At 45.7% G+C, this 16,315-nt stretch overlaps 1 protein-coding gene across 8 annotated transcripts in view; it reads right to left on the reverse strand.

Moving 5' to 3' along the window:
- The window catches only part of KCNMA1 (potassium calcium-activated channel subfamily M alpha 1), a 725,872-nt gene that overhangs the window by 56,421 nt on the left and 653,136 nt on the right, over nt 1–16,315 (reverse strand). For all 8 annotated transcript variants that reach the window (XM_059397886.1, XM_059397885.1, XM_059397883.1 and 5 more), the window contains exon 22: nt 13,076–13,268. In XM_059397886.1, the coding sequence (XP_059253869.1) occupies nt 13,076–13,268 (193 nt within the window). The remainder of the gene's footprint in view (nt 1–13,075; nt 13,269–16,315) is intronic.

Consider the following 16,315-nt stretch of genomic DNA (forward strand, 5'->3'; position numbering starts at 1 on the left):
TTGCTGGCTCATGGCTTGTGCGTTATCATCACAATATGTGGATCAAACTCGTGCCTCAGAAAATTACAAATGACTCACACCAGGAATTTTGCAAAGTACTCTGGAATGTTCCAGAACCCGTATTGTTAAATATATGTGTTCAAGTTGTGCCATACAACTTATTTTATATGTCTGCATAATTTCTGCCTGCGGATCCCATTAGTTCCATAACAGCACGACCATGGACAGAGTGGGGACACTAACCTCAACCATGGGGTATAGCAGTCAGGAAGGAACTCCTGATTGACTCATCCTTATCCAGAATCTCATCAGGGAGGGCCCTGAGAGAGTCCACAGGATGACAAGAATTCTTTTACTTTTCTTTGGTTATATAATTGCACTTTCCTCCCCAAGGACCATTTATCTGGACCATTTTCAGAGTATCATACACCACCTGAAATCCTAGGCTTTGGGAACTAGCGTGGTCTGGTTATTCTCATCTACTATCTTTTACGGAAATGTCCACTTGGAGAGTAGGATAAATCAATAAAAGCTGGAAATATTTTGTGAGTGTCTGGACAACAGAAAACAATATCTGGGTCTCAAACCTTCTACCCTTATACTAACTGCTCCAAAACCAAAACTGTGTTAACAGGGAAGAAAGCTCCAATGAGCTGCTCAGGGAAGCAGGCTAAGCAGAGCTCTTGACACTTCTCTGTCTGTGTAGCTTTTGTAGCAAGGAAGACGGGGACCAAGAGAATCTCAGTATCTCTGATTATCGGCACAAGGAGGGCCAGGGGCCTACCTACAAAATGGAGTTGTGCACAACAAAAACATTAAAAAACAAAACAAACAAAAGAAAAACAGATAAAGAAAAAAAAACCTCAGTCCCTGGGTGCAAGGAGAAGTTTGAACACAACTGGGGATGCTTCCATGACCCTTAAAAGCAGACATATGGATTCAGACCTGTTCTCATGAGACTAACATTTGTTCTCTTGTATGGAGTTGACCAATGTGATGAGGAAAGTGTGGGCTTTGGAATCAGTTTGGACATCAACTCCACGTGCTCTTGACAAGCTATGAGACTTTGGGCAAGTTGCTGCCTTTTCTGGGGCCTCCGTTTTCTCATCTGTAAAATGGAAACACATGACCTCTGCCTTAACCGGTTTATCAGGAAGATTACATGAGATATTGCCTATGAATGCGCCTGGGGCATGACTCCCTTGGTAAAAAGAGCACTTACAGCTTTTAAAAAAAAGAAGGATTAATGACACATGCAAGTGTTAAGGGGGAAAGCCTGATGTGAGGTCGACGAGTTCGGCCCAACTCCAGTACCACTGCACATCTGTTTTCCACCTCTGAAGCTCAGATTTTTTTCTGGCTGCTGTCCCAAGCTGGGCACAGCCCGAGAGGGGAGCTCTACCGGCTCTGTGTACAGTCAGAGGGAAAAGGCGATTTGGTTAGCTTTTATTTTTCATCCCTCACTTCTACTCCCCAAAGAAGATCTTCATGTCCGGAAGGCCGAGAAATGTCCCCAGGTTCAGCAAGGAGCCCAGGCTCTCCAGTGTCCTGTTAAAACTACTCTCGGTCTGTGTTTCCTTGTTTTTTGTTGCCAGGAATCTGTTATCAGAATAGTCAATGGTGGTCTGAAAAGGATCCCTCACATGGTAAAACACGCTGCATAAGACAAATTCTCCCGAGTTGAAGTCATTTAGAAAGCAGCTGCACGTGCTGCTTTGCTGGCGTACACGTGCCCTCCCGGGCCAAGATTAGTCTCGCCCGTCCTCTGAGGAGGTGTACCAGGGCAGGCCCTGCTCTGGGCTGCTCCAGCCCTAAGCCCGATTTTCTTTATTGGTTAGTAAGCTCTTTTAATGAAATGTACTGCTCTTATTATAGAGGACTCAAAATAAGATCTAAATCACAAACCAATAAAAGAAAATTATTGGGCTGGGTATCTAAAGTTACTACCTAGAGGCTACTCCAGCATGGTATTTATAAATCTCTAAACAGTTAAGTATAATTGTCTTTCTGGTTTTGGGGACTGAAGCCAACAGTAGTTTCTGTTACAACTGAAGAAAAATACTTTAGCACGGAGCTTTGTTCATTCGGTGGGTAGAGAAATGGCTTCTCCCCCATGTCCTTTCAGAATTGAGAGAGAATATCATGGCAATGAATGTTACATAGGGAACAGCTGAAAAAAATGCTTCTCTGGTTTCGGGGAGGGAGAATGTGTATGAGGATGTGTGTCTAGGTACGTTGGTGAGTGGAGGGCTGGGGAGCGGCCTGGGTGTGCAAGAGTGAGCCTGGGGGGAGGGAACAAAAGGAGGAACACTGGGAAGGATGGATATCGAGGGTAATATGGGAGTTGAAGATGGGGTGCTCAGTCAAATGAATGGAAAACCCAGACGTGCAGCTGCTCACCCACTGCCTCCGAGACACCAAGACAGTGCCATTCTGGAAGGATGTGAAAGCTTCCACTAAAAGACCTATTAGAACCCCAATCCCACCAAACAGCACAGCGCTCTCTCTGGAGTAAGAATGTAAATCATGGAAAACACAGATCCCCATGTAATAAAAATAAAAGACCACAGAACCTCAGTTATAAAGGACCAAAGAACTCATCTGATCCAACATCCCTTTCAACACAAAGATCATGTCAGTGACTGTCCCTTGGCAGGTGGACATGTGGTGACAGAGAGCTCAGTACATTTGTAGGTAGCCCATTCTGTTCTGGAACGGTCTTCTCCTTATGGGAGGCTACAGTCTGGTTCTCCTTCATCATTATCCATCAGTCCTGGTTTTTCCCATGGAGCAGAAAATAAAATGGCCCTTTTAGCCTACTACCCCCTGTTCTGTTAACTGCTTGGCAAGTGATAGCTTGTCCCATCACCACCCCATCCTGACCATCCCCTTGGCGGCATTCTTGAGTTTGTTAGTTCTTCCCTTCAAACCTTCGTAGTTCTTGACACACTCCCTCTCAGAATGAACAAGATGAAACAACCACTACTCGAAATAAATCACATTTCTATCCACAAGGTTTATGCTGACTGTCTCCAGTGATTATTTGGAACTTAATGCTCAGGGGTTTTCATTACATTTCATCCTGTGGCTTTTGTCCCCAAGTTCTAGGTTAGAAAGGTCCTTTCAAATCCTGACTTCTGCCATTCAATAATTTCGAGGTCCAAATCCACAGAGTCTCCCCCAAAGACAAAAGAGAAGTCACATTTTCTTCTCTGGAACAGTAAAAGATTCTCAGACTTTAGGATATGCCCTATGCCCCCAATTAATGCTGTCTCTCCAAGAATCACAGTCATACTTCCAAAGAAAAATGTCATTCCCTACTTGAGGCTCTTAACCTTTGTTGAAATGCAGGCAAGGGAGAGCATCTGCTTATGTGTATCATTTAGTGTCACTGTGGGTGAGGGTCATGGAGGACTAGAGGAACCAAGCGGTTTGTGTGTGTGTGTGTGTGTCTGCACACACATACATGCTTGTGTATCTATTGGTGTGTTTGTGTAAGCCACTATATATATTTTTTAACCTGATGGCTATAGAAAGGCATAGAATATAGAAAAATAAAACCTAGATGGGTGAGGAAAATCAGCCAGGGGACATTCATTCCGGGTTTGTGACATAAGTTTTCCCTTGGAAAGGTGGAGCCCAACTCAGCTTGTGGATCCTCAGCTCCCACCACATTTCTCTCTGCCCTAAGATGTTCCTCATTCTTTCACCTTTCACCTCGCTTTCCTTTTTTTGTAAAGCATGAGCAGTGGGGTGGACTTCTAGCTGCGACCCTCTTCTGGAGGCAGGACTTCCTCTCCACCCATCCGCCTTTCATGGCCCCCAGTTTTCCTGCCAAATCTACGTAGAAATGAACCCTGGCTAGATCCCAACATTACCAACACCACGTTCTCCCTCAGCCAGACCCTCCGTGCTGAGGCCTCTTCCTATAAGCGCATCACTGTCCTCTGTCACCGAGAAGGAAGCTCACAATCACGGCCTGTTTTACTTTGACTCCGTCTCTCAAATAACATCCCCTTTCTTTTGCCAGTTCAAGGTTCCTGGTCTCCTGGATAACCACAAACCCTACTCAGTCCCCAGCATCCTCTTCTTTCCCACTCCAGACAATGCTTCATAGGGCTGCTAGATCAAACTCCCTGAACCTTGGGTCCAATCCCGTCACTCTCTTGCTCTGAAACCTGCTGTAGTTCCCCAGTGCCTACTGAATTATTTATAACTTCATATTTATAGCTTCATATTTATAGCTTCTCAAAAATTAAAAAAAAAAAAATCCCTCAATGCCTACCCCAAATTTCTACCTCAGGTGTCCTTGCTGTCTTATACATACCCTGCATTCCAGCCAAATTTTACTCATTACTGTCCCCTGAACACATCTCCAGGTCCCCCTGTCCCTTACTTCTATTCTCTGTGACTGCAGCCATCTCTCTGTTTCCACCTGCTGACATCCCATGCATTTTTCCAAAGTGTCTCTCAAACCCGCTCTCTTTTTCTTCCTGTCCCACACTAGCCTCCACAGACTGTAATTCTTTCCTGGTAATAGACCAGCATTCGGAGGCGGAGCTACATGCTTACAGAGGAGGCTGCATGGACAGGAGAAGGGTTTCATGCACCCCTGTCTCCCTGGCAATGTCTGGCGTGCACAGTCTGGGCACACAACAGGTACTTAATAAGGGTTTGTGGAATTGGATTGACACCTTCAGGACAGGTAGTGTGAATCTGAGGAATGCAGAGCATATAATAGGAAAGGGAACCAGAGAAGAACCTTAACACCCCAACATTCAAATTTAACCCTAAGGCTGAAATACACATGCTCCAATGGCTTGAAGAAACCCAAGCTCTTGAGGGAGCACACAGCGGGCTCTGGGGGTGAGCGATGCTGCTGTTGTTCAGTGCAACAGTGCAGCATGCTGCTGGGCCTTTCCATGGCCCTCTCTCAAAAGCTATAGTCAGAAGGAAGGCCTGTCTGCTGGGTAACTAATATTGTTCACTTACTATCATGAGACACATGACAGAGACAAAATGGCAGATACAGCCGGTTGGTAGAAACCAGAGCCTGGTCTCCAGCACATCCCCTACCCCCTTTCTCTCTGCTTAAGGCTTTTGAGTCTCAGGAAGCTGATGAAAATCCAGAAAATAGGAACGAAAGAAGGCAGACTAACAAGTTGAGCCAAGAGCATTGTCCTAAAGAAGTAAAATAGTTTCAAGTTTGGGACCCCTGGGAGACCAGGAGACCCCGGCTAAAACCATTACTTCACTCCACAAGGCCTAGTTTTCTCTTCTTTCCAATCAAAAGGGTAACCTCCTTACCACATACACCTCTTCTGAGGATCAGCTCAGGCAGGGGTTCCTTTTTTTTTTTAAGATTTTATTTATTTATTTGACAGAGAGATCACAAGTAGGCAGAGAGGCAGGCAGAGAGAGAAAGAGGAGAAAGCAGGCTCCCCGCCAGCAGAGAGCCCGATGCGGGACTCGATCCCAGGACCCTGAGATCATGACCTGAGCCGAAGGCAGCGGCTTAACCCACTGAGCCACCCAGGCGTCCCCAGGCAGGGGTTCTTAACCCTGGCACCACATGGCATCATCTGGGAGTTTATAAAACTCCTCATGGCCAGGTTGTACGCCGGTCCACTTAAACCACATTTACTGAGGTGTGACCCAGCCATAAATATTTTTTAGAAGTTTCTCAGATGATTACAATGTGCAGCCAAGGGTGAAAAGCAGTGATCTGAGAAATGCATATCATCTCAATTGGCAAAATGCCTACCACAGAATGGCGGCAAACGTTCATGAGCATTAGAATTATTATTAGAGTTCTTGTTGGTGTTGATGCTGCTGGTGGTGCTTATGGTAGTCAGACAGCCTTGGCTTTGGACTCTGAATTCTCATGTGGATGAATGGTTTTCAGTGTAATACAGCAAGCTCTGTTCTGGCTCTGTAAGGAATATTTCATTCTTCAAGCTCATCATATATTCCTCTCTCAGATCAAACCTCCCACACTTCAGCTCTCCCATTCCTTTGCCTCACACCTGTTTGTCAACCTCATGAGGATCTAGTTCCTGCTTTGTTTTGGCCTCTTGGTCTGTAAGCCCCAACACTGGTTTGACACCATCTTAGACCTGGTGGCCACTCATTTTCATTTTCTCTCAACAGCTCCATGGAATCCTTTACCTTCTGTGAATCTCCATCCCAGACTAAAGCCATTTTGTATGTTTTCTGTTGTTTCTGCCAAGAACTGCAGAGAAAATTGCAGAGCTGTGTTGACCAGCCTCATGGCATCATCATCAATCCAACCCCAGCTGGCCCTCACCAATGCTTACTCATGCTCTCGCCTCGCTCCCGTCATCTCCCTCACATGTTTATTGTAATGTCTGCTCTGAACCTTTGTCACCATCGGTTCCCCATCTCAATTGTCCTGGGCCCTCAGATCTTCAGGGAAAACCAAACTGGCTGCTTTGTGAAGGAAGGAGAGCCAACAAACTGAGCTGCCTCCAGCCTCATCTTCCCCATCCAGCCTTCTGTCTCAGAAGGACAGGAGTCACTCTTTCTCCTTTTCAAGGCCACAACATCTTCTCGCGCATGTCTCTGTTTCTTCTTATATCATTTAACAACTCCCTCCTAAAGGGTCAAACTTTCCCTCTCAGTGGGGTGTCACCTCAGTCCATTGTAGCCAACAAATATGGTGTCTTTCTTCACATTCTAAAATCAAAAAGGAAATCTTTTCTTTGACAAGATCCTCTGAAGTATCCTATTTCTCTCCCTACCAGCAATTGAAGGAGTAATATATGGTTTCAAATGATCACCTCCCATTAATGCTTCAGACCCCCGAATGCCAGCATCTACTGGCAACAAGTTATTCCACTATTCTTGCCAAAGTCATCAACAACTTCTTGAGAATCAAACGTGCCTTTGTTTTTTTTTTTTTTTAGGACCTCATCTATAGGACTTTTTGTAGTATCTGACAGTGCTAATCATTGCTTCCTTTCAAATCAGTTCAGCCCAACACATTCCTATGGCATGTCAACTCTGTCAGCTCCTGTGTTTGAGGCACTGGGGACATGGAGAGGAGCAAATGAAGAAGAGTTTTTGCCTCTCAAAGAGCAACATGCAGGAACAAATAATTTGGATGCATTCTAAACTGCTATCCGGAATTTATTCAACTCTCTTCTCCTTTACCTTTGACAGCATCCACTCCTACTTCCTTAAATTTTTGCTCTCAGCCCCTTTCACTGGATTCTCTTCCTGTGTTTGTCCCTTTGGTGCTGACATTTCCAAGGTTCTAGGTTTGGCCCTTTTCTCTTAGTTGCTTTGCCTTCTCTCCCTGGGAAATATCCACATGCAAGGCCTATACCCTGTCTATCACCAATGGTTTCCAAGTCTGTACCTTCAAACCTAACTTTATCCCTATAGCTGTCTGTTTATACCTCTTGTTAGATATCTCACTTTCAACTGAAATGGACCAGGACCAAATTCTTTACCATTTGCCACAACCCAGTGTCTCCTCTTGAGTCCTCTTTCTATCCACCCCGTAGCCAACCTCAAGAAACTCCTTATCCTTGGTAAGGAACTGACTTGGTAAGTAAGAAACTCCTTACCAACCCCTTATCCTTGCTCATCCACACCCCCTTTCCACCCAACTGGCCTTTGATGCACTCTTTTCTGTTTCAAATGCATCTCAATTTCTGCCTTGCCTTTGTGACTGACATCACTGCAGCTGTCCTGTCCATGCTCACCCATCCCTTGATGTCTGCTGCAACTGTCTCCCTACATAGCTCACACTGCCATCTCATCTCAGGTCTAAACCATGCTCATATTCTTGCTTGCTACCTCTTTAAAAGATGGATTTAATCATCATCTTCCTATCATCTCTGCCCTTAACAAGGCTATAAGCCTATACTCTAGTCCTGCACTATCCAATATGGTAGTCACTAGCCACATGCCTTAATTTAAACGTATAAATTAAGTAAAAGGGAAAGAAAAGCAGTTCCTCAGTCACATTATCCCCATTTCAAGTGGTCAATAGCCACATGTATTCAACTCATCCACAAATGTCACCTCTTCTTGGAAGCTTAAAATACATAAAACGAGGAGCCTTATGTACTCTTATATTTCTAGTCTCATCCTTGTCTCTTGCACCATAATTGCTCATGGGGGCACCTCCTCCATTCACCTGAGCCATTGAGGAGAGTGAATGACTCAGTCCATGTCATCTTTGTGTTCTGGGCTTTTACGGTACCTGATGTCTAGTGGACACTTGTGTATTCTGCCCTCTTTCTCTCAAGAGTTATCCTCCCTAGAAGATAAACCAGGAAGAAACCCTAGGATGCTCACTTCATAATGTGATACAAAAACACAAAGGGAAATTCAATCCCATACTCCCTCTTTTCAGACACTGACTCAAGAGGCTGAGAATGGACCCTTCCGTCCTCGGCTCACCCTCCCTTTCGAGATCACACTCCGTTCTTGTCTTTTAGAACCACAGGGAAACGGTCTGGCAAGAGCCACTGTTGTACCGGTTGATTTAAATTGAAATGTTTTCCCCAGATAAATGCGTGCTAAATAATACACCAGCTCTCCAGCCAAAGGGAAGTGACAGGCGCTCTGTAAATAAAGGCACTTAGTTACTGGTAAAGAGCTGTAAAGTGGTTCTGAGCTGATGTTTGCTGACCAGCAAGAAGCAGCTTCACCTGCTTTATATAATTGTCACCACAGTCTTGCCTGCTGTATATTAAAACTGCATCTCATAGACCCAACTGTCACATCGGATATACCATCTGGCATGGGGTAGGCCACCTCTCCCTGTGATTGTTTTTGACAACTGGGCATCACATCTCAGATCTTTCAGAAAGTGTCTGGTCCAGAATCCCTAAGCTGGGTCAGTTCTGACACCATGTGACTAGAACAGTGACACCAAAAGGTAATGTTAATAGAGGAGAAGGAAAAGAGGTTTTGTTGGTCTTGGAAACCAAGCAATGCACGGTGGCAAGTGTCTGAACACAGATCTCAACAAAGAGCCTACCTCCTCAGTGTTAAGACCCGTTTTACATGTGACACTGAATTACATTAGAAAATCATGCCATAAAAATGCATAGATGTTTTGGCCCCGAAGCACACGTTTGTCCTGAAGTCCACATTTCTGTCCTGCTGGGTTCGGGAGAGATGGTCATATAGCTCTCAAGACAAAGCAAAGGAGGGGGTTTTATAAGGACTACAGAATAAATCGTGATGAAAACTGGAGAGCAGTGGCCAGAAACCTCTGTTGTTATCACTCAGGGGAAGTTAGACTTGCTTCCCCCAATGAAAAGAGGAACACAAAATCATTTTGTACTGTGTAATTCCAATTCACCTGCAGTGTGGGGATGACAAATGCCTAGAGGAAGGGTGGTGAGAATTTCAGGCCAATGAGCATTCCTGCTGGTCCAGAGGGTCTCAAGGAGAGACATAGTGACAGGAAAGCCTGGTTTGTCCCTCGAGCCCTATGGGCTGGGACAGACCCAAGGTGTGGGCTGCCTGATGGGCAGCCCAAGGTGAAACCAGAGAACTCACCCATCAGAGGGAAAGTCACTTCCTGGGCTGATGGCCACCGCTTTGGAAAGTCAGAGTGTTCCCAGAGGAGTGTTAGAAACCAAGGACGAGAGAAGAGCAGACAGAGCAAGAAAACAAGGGGAAATGTGAGCTCAGTGTGCCTATGGTTCTCGCAGTCTCTCACTGAGAGCAGAACAGGCTGCTTGCTGGTTGCTGGAGGCCTGAGCCCCACTCCACTGCGGACCAAGAGTGAAAATTGCCACGAGCCCTAAGATACATCCTCTGCCTTCTTTTGGCCCATGCTCACCTGCATGCATGTGTATGTGTGTGTGTGTATGAGTGTGTGTTTGGGGTGCCCTTCTGTCGCGCTCTCTCTCTCTCTTTTTTTTTTTTGCAAGAAAAATAAGCTCCCCTTCCCTTTCTTTGTTATCTCCCACCAAAACCTATTTTCCTTGCTTATTCCTATACTAAAGGGAAGGAGAACTGGATATGTGCAGAGGGGAGAAAACACATTTTTACCAGTTTGGCCATTATATAGGATCTAAGAGGCTGGAGTCTGGTTTGTGAGAGCTGGAAGGAACACCAACATCAGATACACACGTAACTCAATTGTGCATTGAGATTCTGATCTATGAACCTTGACAATCCCAATTATTGAATTGGGAGAAAACAGACCTGTATTTTCCTGCCCCTCCCGCTCGACTCCATCTCCCCCGCCCCCAAAGGGAGTGTTTCTCCCGCTTCCGCTTCTTTCCATTCCCCTTGCTAGCTCCTGCCAGGAGAAGAGGAGCGTCTGATCGGGTCGGTCAGCGTGTTCACTGGACCGGGTTTTGTTAGCGTGCAGATTATTGTGCCTTAAAGCAGTGCACATGAGTCACCTGGGGACCCCCATTAGAATGCAGATTCAGACGCAGGAGGTTTGGGATGGGCGTGAGAGGCTGCATCTCTAACAAGCTCCTCAGGGGATGCCCGTGCTGAGAGGACACGCATGGAAGAACGGACTTAAAGGCAGGAACCACATGTGGCTTGCCTCTTCCACTTCCTAGAAGGTCAGCTTACTGTCTCCTCACATCGTCAGTCACCTGCGGTCCCTGCATAGGGAGGGCAGGCAGGAGGCAGGCTTTAGCTCTCCAGGACACAGTGGGGTAGGTGAGACTCTCTTCCAGAGCCTTTACATATCGGCCTGCATCCTGGCTGAGCAGGTGGATTCCAAGATTTAGATCTGGGGGAGAGGCAAGGGATAGTGGCATGGGAGAGGTCAAAATCAGACTTCAGACCAGATCAGTGAGGGCTACCTCGAGCCACTCCTAACAGACACATGAGAAATGCTCCCCATCCCTTGGCATCAGGGAGAGACATATCAAAACCACAGCGAGATACCACCTCACACCGGTTCGAATGGCTAAAATGAACTCAGGCAATGACAGATGTTGGTGAGGATGCGGAGAAAGGGGAACCCTCCTACACTGTGGGTGGGAATGCAAGCAGGTGCAGCCACTCTGCAAAACAGCATGGAGATTCCTCAAAATGTTGAAAATAGAGCTACCCTATGACCCAGCAATTGCACTACTGGGTATTTACCCCAAAGATACAAATGTAGTGATCTGAAGGGGCACCTGCACCCCAATGTTCATAGCAGCAATGTCCACAATAGCCAAATTACAGAAAGAGCCCAGATGTGCATCCACTGATAAACGGATAAGGAAGAAGTGGTATAGATGTGCAATGGAATATTACTCAGCCGTCGAAACGAATGAAATCTTACCATTACAACAACATGGACGGAACTAGAGGGGATTATGCTAAGCGAAATAAGCCAGTCAGAGAAAGACAAATATATCATTTCACTCGTGAGGAATATAAGAAACAAAACAGATGAACACAGAGGAAGGGAAGGATAAATAAAGTAAGGCAAAAACGGAGAGGGAGGCAAACCATTAGGGACTATAACTAAGAGAACAAAGAAATTGAGGGTCGCTGGAGGGGAGGGAGTGGGGGGATGGCATAACTTGGTGATGGGCATTAAGGAGAGCACTTGTTGGGATGGGCACTGGGTGTTATATTTAAAGTGATGAGTCCCTAAATTCGACCCCTGAAACCAATACTACACTATAAGTTAACTAACATGAATTTAAAAAAAAAAAAAATGAAGACTAGAAGCCACTCTATGCCAAGTATGAAGAAAATTAGCTGTTGTTGCAACCATTGAAAGGGCTATAGGAACAAACGTTAAAGATGCCACCAGCGGCTGTTTCACTTGCAACATGAGGTGGAAGTTTCCACAGGAGATGTGGGAGACCTCAAGGCACCTGGACGAAGGCCACAGCAGCCCCCTCAGTCCCTAGGAGCAAAGCCAGTGATGCCGAGAAAAACTCCCCTAAGAGCCGCTTTGAACCTCGTATCTGCCCAGGGTCGGGCTGCCGCTGCCTCCAAAGAACGAACGCCTCTTTGCCTTTTCCAAATTTCAGATCTCATCCCTGGGCACCCTCTCCTTGCCAGATGCTGGTCCAGAAGTGTGCAGTGAAGAGGATTCTAGGAATGGCACTGTTGAGCAGCTGCGGGAGGAGGTGGTCCTGAGCTGACAGAGGACCACGCACGGGCAGCCTGATGGGTCTAGGTGGCCTGACGGAGCTGAGTTCTCCCCTGCAGGGGACACGGCGCTTCCCACCCCAGCAGCTCTAGCGCTAGTTCTCACCAGCCGCGCTCCCTCCACCTTTGGGCCTGGAATGATGGGATTCCGGCCCCCATCCGGCCCCCAGGGCCTCCCATCTGGTGGAACACTTACGACAACGATCCTGGCGTTCACAGCAAGCCTGCACCGAGGCCTCGTGTCCCATCCTGCCAAGGCCCTGATGACTGAGGTTGTTTGTCATGAGGTCTGGCTGTGCTGCCTGTCTGAGACTTCTAGATGACATCTTTACTAGCAGCTATCTGCCCAAGATCCCAGAGAGAATGACAAGGAAGGCAGAGGCAGAGCAGAGAAGGCAGACGTGAATCATTTAACTGTCATGCCTCCTGTAGAGAACGTGCGGCCTGATGAGCACCAACTCTAGCTAAATGACTTCTTGTGTCCATATTGTCCCCACTGTCCAGGGGTCACTGTCCGTGGGTCAGCATATAACAGGGTAAAGCTTCACATCCCCGTGCAGCAATAACAATGGCAAAGCTTAACGTAGCTCAAGGGTAAAGACATATACTGGAGAGGAACGTGAGGAATTCTCCTGGCAGCATCTTTCCAGGGTCTGATGCTAAGCAGGTGACCCTGGTCACCAAACCACCGTTCGGGAAGACCACGGGGGTGGCAATTGAAAGGCTGCTTTCCTCTCTGGGACGGCAACCTATCATGGATATGGGTGTTCAAGGTCTCAAGCCTGTTTCCCAGGACAGTAAGAAGAGGCAGCCAATGCCCCTTTGAAAGCCAACCCAGCGACGGCGGGTTTCACTGCCAAGCAGGCTGATGTGAGCCTCTTTGAATTACTGAGTGAAGGATATCCCTCTTGCCAGCCCCTGTCCCCTGTAGGCACAGCAGAGAAGTATTACAGGCTGTCCTTACCTTGGGAATTAGCCTGCAAGACCCCGATGCTGTCATCAAACTGCATAGATTTGATGTTGAGTGACGCCAAGATGCATTCCTTGTCCTGCAGCGAAGTATCATCAATATTATTCTGATTGGCTGACAGGATAACGCACATGTCACAGAGGTTGATGTTGACGGCCCTTAAATCAGCCCGACTTAATGGCGTACCCTTTGGCATAGAGGAAAGGAAAAAAAAAAAAGAAGAAGCAGCCAAAGTGAGTACAAGGGACGAGAGGGAAAGAGGGGGAAAAAAAAATAAAAACAAATTAAAGATTGGGCCAGAGCTTTGGGAAATTATTTAACAAGTATCTTTTTTATGCCTTGACATTAAGCTGGCCTAACTACGTTCAAGGGAATAGGAGCTGTGTGCTAATCTAAAGGGTAGTCAGTGCTGATGGCGGCATTTCAGGCTTGCTCTCCACACTCCATCAAGCCGTTGCTAACAAACGAAGGAGAGGAATAATGCCAGGGTCCTACATCTTCTTCCTGCCTGGAAATTGTCTTGATTTAAGAAACTGTCCTGTGGCAACCTCTGGCTTTCAGAACCTAACGAGAGGGTAGGTTTCAAAGGCCTGTTTATTTAATAGCAGGTCACTTCTGTCTCGGGCAAAAAAAAATGCAGCTCCAACTAGAATTTCCAATGCAGCCAAGGGGAAATAGCCAGCGAGCACGGTGTGATTGGGGTGGGGGTGGGGGTTGCTGATGGTGCCGCTTATTAACCTGGGGGAGGTGGGAGGGTTGGAAGTAATGTGCATCTTGCAAAGGTTGGGGGAGAGAAGTTAAGCTTCAAGTCAAATGACTGTATTGCATATTTTCAGCAAGAAAACAAAACAAGAGGGGAGCCTCGGTGGCTCAGTCAGTTAAGCATCCCGCTCTTGGTTCCAGCTCAGGTCCTGATCTCCAGGTTGTGAGATTGAGTCCCTGGCTCTGCATGGTACATGGAGCATGTTTAAGATTCTTTCTCCCTTTCCCTCTGCACTCCCATTCTCCTTCTCAAAACAACAACAATTGTTGCCTACCAAAAACAAAACAAAAAAAAACCAACAAAACAAAACCAAGAAAATTCCCTAATTGACCAGCAACATAGGGATGGTTGAATACACCACTGGCCATACAATCAAGGGAAATCCATGCAGTGGGTAAAGAGATCAAAATAGTTCTCCATGTGGCATAGCCTTGGAAGGATCTCTGAAACAGTGGGATAAGTGAGGGAGGGGGAGCCCACAAAAAAACAAGTTCTAGATAATTCAAAAAGTATGATTTCATTTATGTAAAAAGAAACCCACAAAATAAAAGTATATATTCATGAATATACTTATAAATGCATGTACCTTCCGAGAGAAATTTCAGAAAAACTGTACACTAAAACTAATAATAGTAATTACCTCTAGGGAGGAGAATAAGATTGGGGATAAAAGAAAAAGTTTGTTTTTGACTTTACATACTTCTGTCTCATTTGAATATTTTATAACAAGGATGTATTTGTATATTACCAGTGTAATTAAAAATAAATAAGCCAGTAAACAGATTTTTTTAAATCCCATAACAACAAAAAGCGCTGGGGGGGGCAGGGTCGGTGGGGAATAGAGCAAGGAGGGAATGACAGAGAGGTAGATAGCTCAGGATTAGTGGCAGAGGGGAGAGGTGTGACCTCCACATGCTCTGTGTCCCTAGGAGGGATCGTAGCAGAATGGATCAGGCCATCCCATATCAGGGTTCCCCGGGGCCATAGGACCTCATTCTAGAGTTCTATACTTGGATTTCCAGCCTGAAACCAGCTTCTACTTTGCCAACATGGAGCTCTGAGTTGCCTTCAACTCACTGACTATATTGGGGGGTAGGGGTTCTGCCAACTACCAGATATCCCCGGATCCCTTCCTCCCAGTCTCCCTCCTGGAGAAGGGGCTGTGAGCTGACAGAATGTGGCCGCACAGATTGAGACCATCAACCGCCTTTTTTGTCTCAGTGAAAGTCATGATTCTGTTCTCAGCCCCCAAAATACTGCTACAAAGTGATATGATGGAGAAGAGGCATTTAGTGCTATGGGGCTGAGAAGCAGCTCGTTCTGGGCTCTGGAGCAGTATGTTTTGAATGGAGAAGAATCCCTCCTTTCCAGGGATCCCTCGGTACAAAAGTGTGACCGACTTCCTGAATCATTTTGCCAGTTCATAAGCCTCAATTGCCTACATCCATATTCTTTTAATTTTCACCTTGTAGGGAATCCAGCAGTAATTGTGATATAAGACAATCCCTGCACAGTTGTATACACATGATTTCAAAACTCAAGAAATACAAATGACATACACAGGAACACCAAGTTTCTGTGGGCTGGCTCCAGATGTGGGTCACCGTCTAAACAATGAGATATAGAAGGCAGCGATGAAGGCCCATTTTGTACAATGATATTGTGCTTGAGTGTGCTAAATTTTGGAGGGTTTAAAAAGGACCTGCAAATATGAGAGCTTATTCATACACAGATCTATCAGTGAGTGCAGGTATGGAGGGGTACACAGAAGGAAACACACATGTATACACCACACACAAGCATGTGTACACACACACACACACACACACACACAGACTCAGGCAGGTCAGCAAAATAAGAAGCTCTTTACAAAATACTTCTAGACGCCAGTCCATGTGTCCCCAGTGGACCACGTGGAAAAGCACATGTAGGAAGACAATCATGAACATATATACTCAAGTCTATGATGCCTGAAATTAGAAAGGTATATATCCATTTACGGTCTTCTATGCATAGGACTATTTGTTTTTCTTCAGGTCAGTATTTTTAACTACATGTGTTAACTAAATCAGTTTACTCATTTACCAGATCTAGAAATGTTTAAAAATTTATGAAAAATATATTGATTAATGATTAGGAAGTAATTAGATGACTCCAAGATCATGTACCTACCCCATGTCCTTACACTAAATTATGGAGTCTCAAAATGTTCCTTTTAGATTTGGGTCCTAGCACTTTTTAAAACCAAAGATATCCCATGCCCATAGGTATACACATACATACAAGCCCATCAAAACATTTCTAGACTTCTAAATGAATGGGAGGCAGGCAGTGGCCAGGAGAAGGGATTAGCAGCAGGAATAAAGAAAGAATTGTTAAATCCACTTAGTTAAAAACAGAAAGTGGTACAACAAGATTTACAGAAGCATTAATAATGTCATAAATAAGAGGATAGAAGAAGTTCCGTAAGT

Source organism: Mustela nigripes, chromosome 4 (genome assembly GCF_022355385.1).
Source record: "Mustela nigripes isolate SB6536 chromosome 4, MUSNIG.SB6536, whole genome shotgun sequence".
NCBI lineage: Eukaryota > Metazoa > Chordata > Mammalia > Carnivora > Mustelidae > Mustela > Mustela nigripes.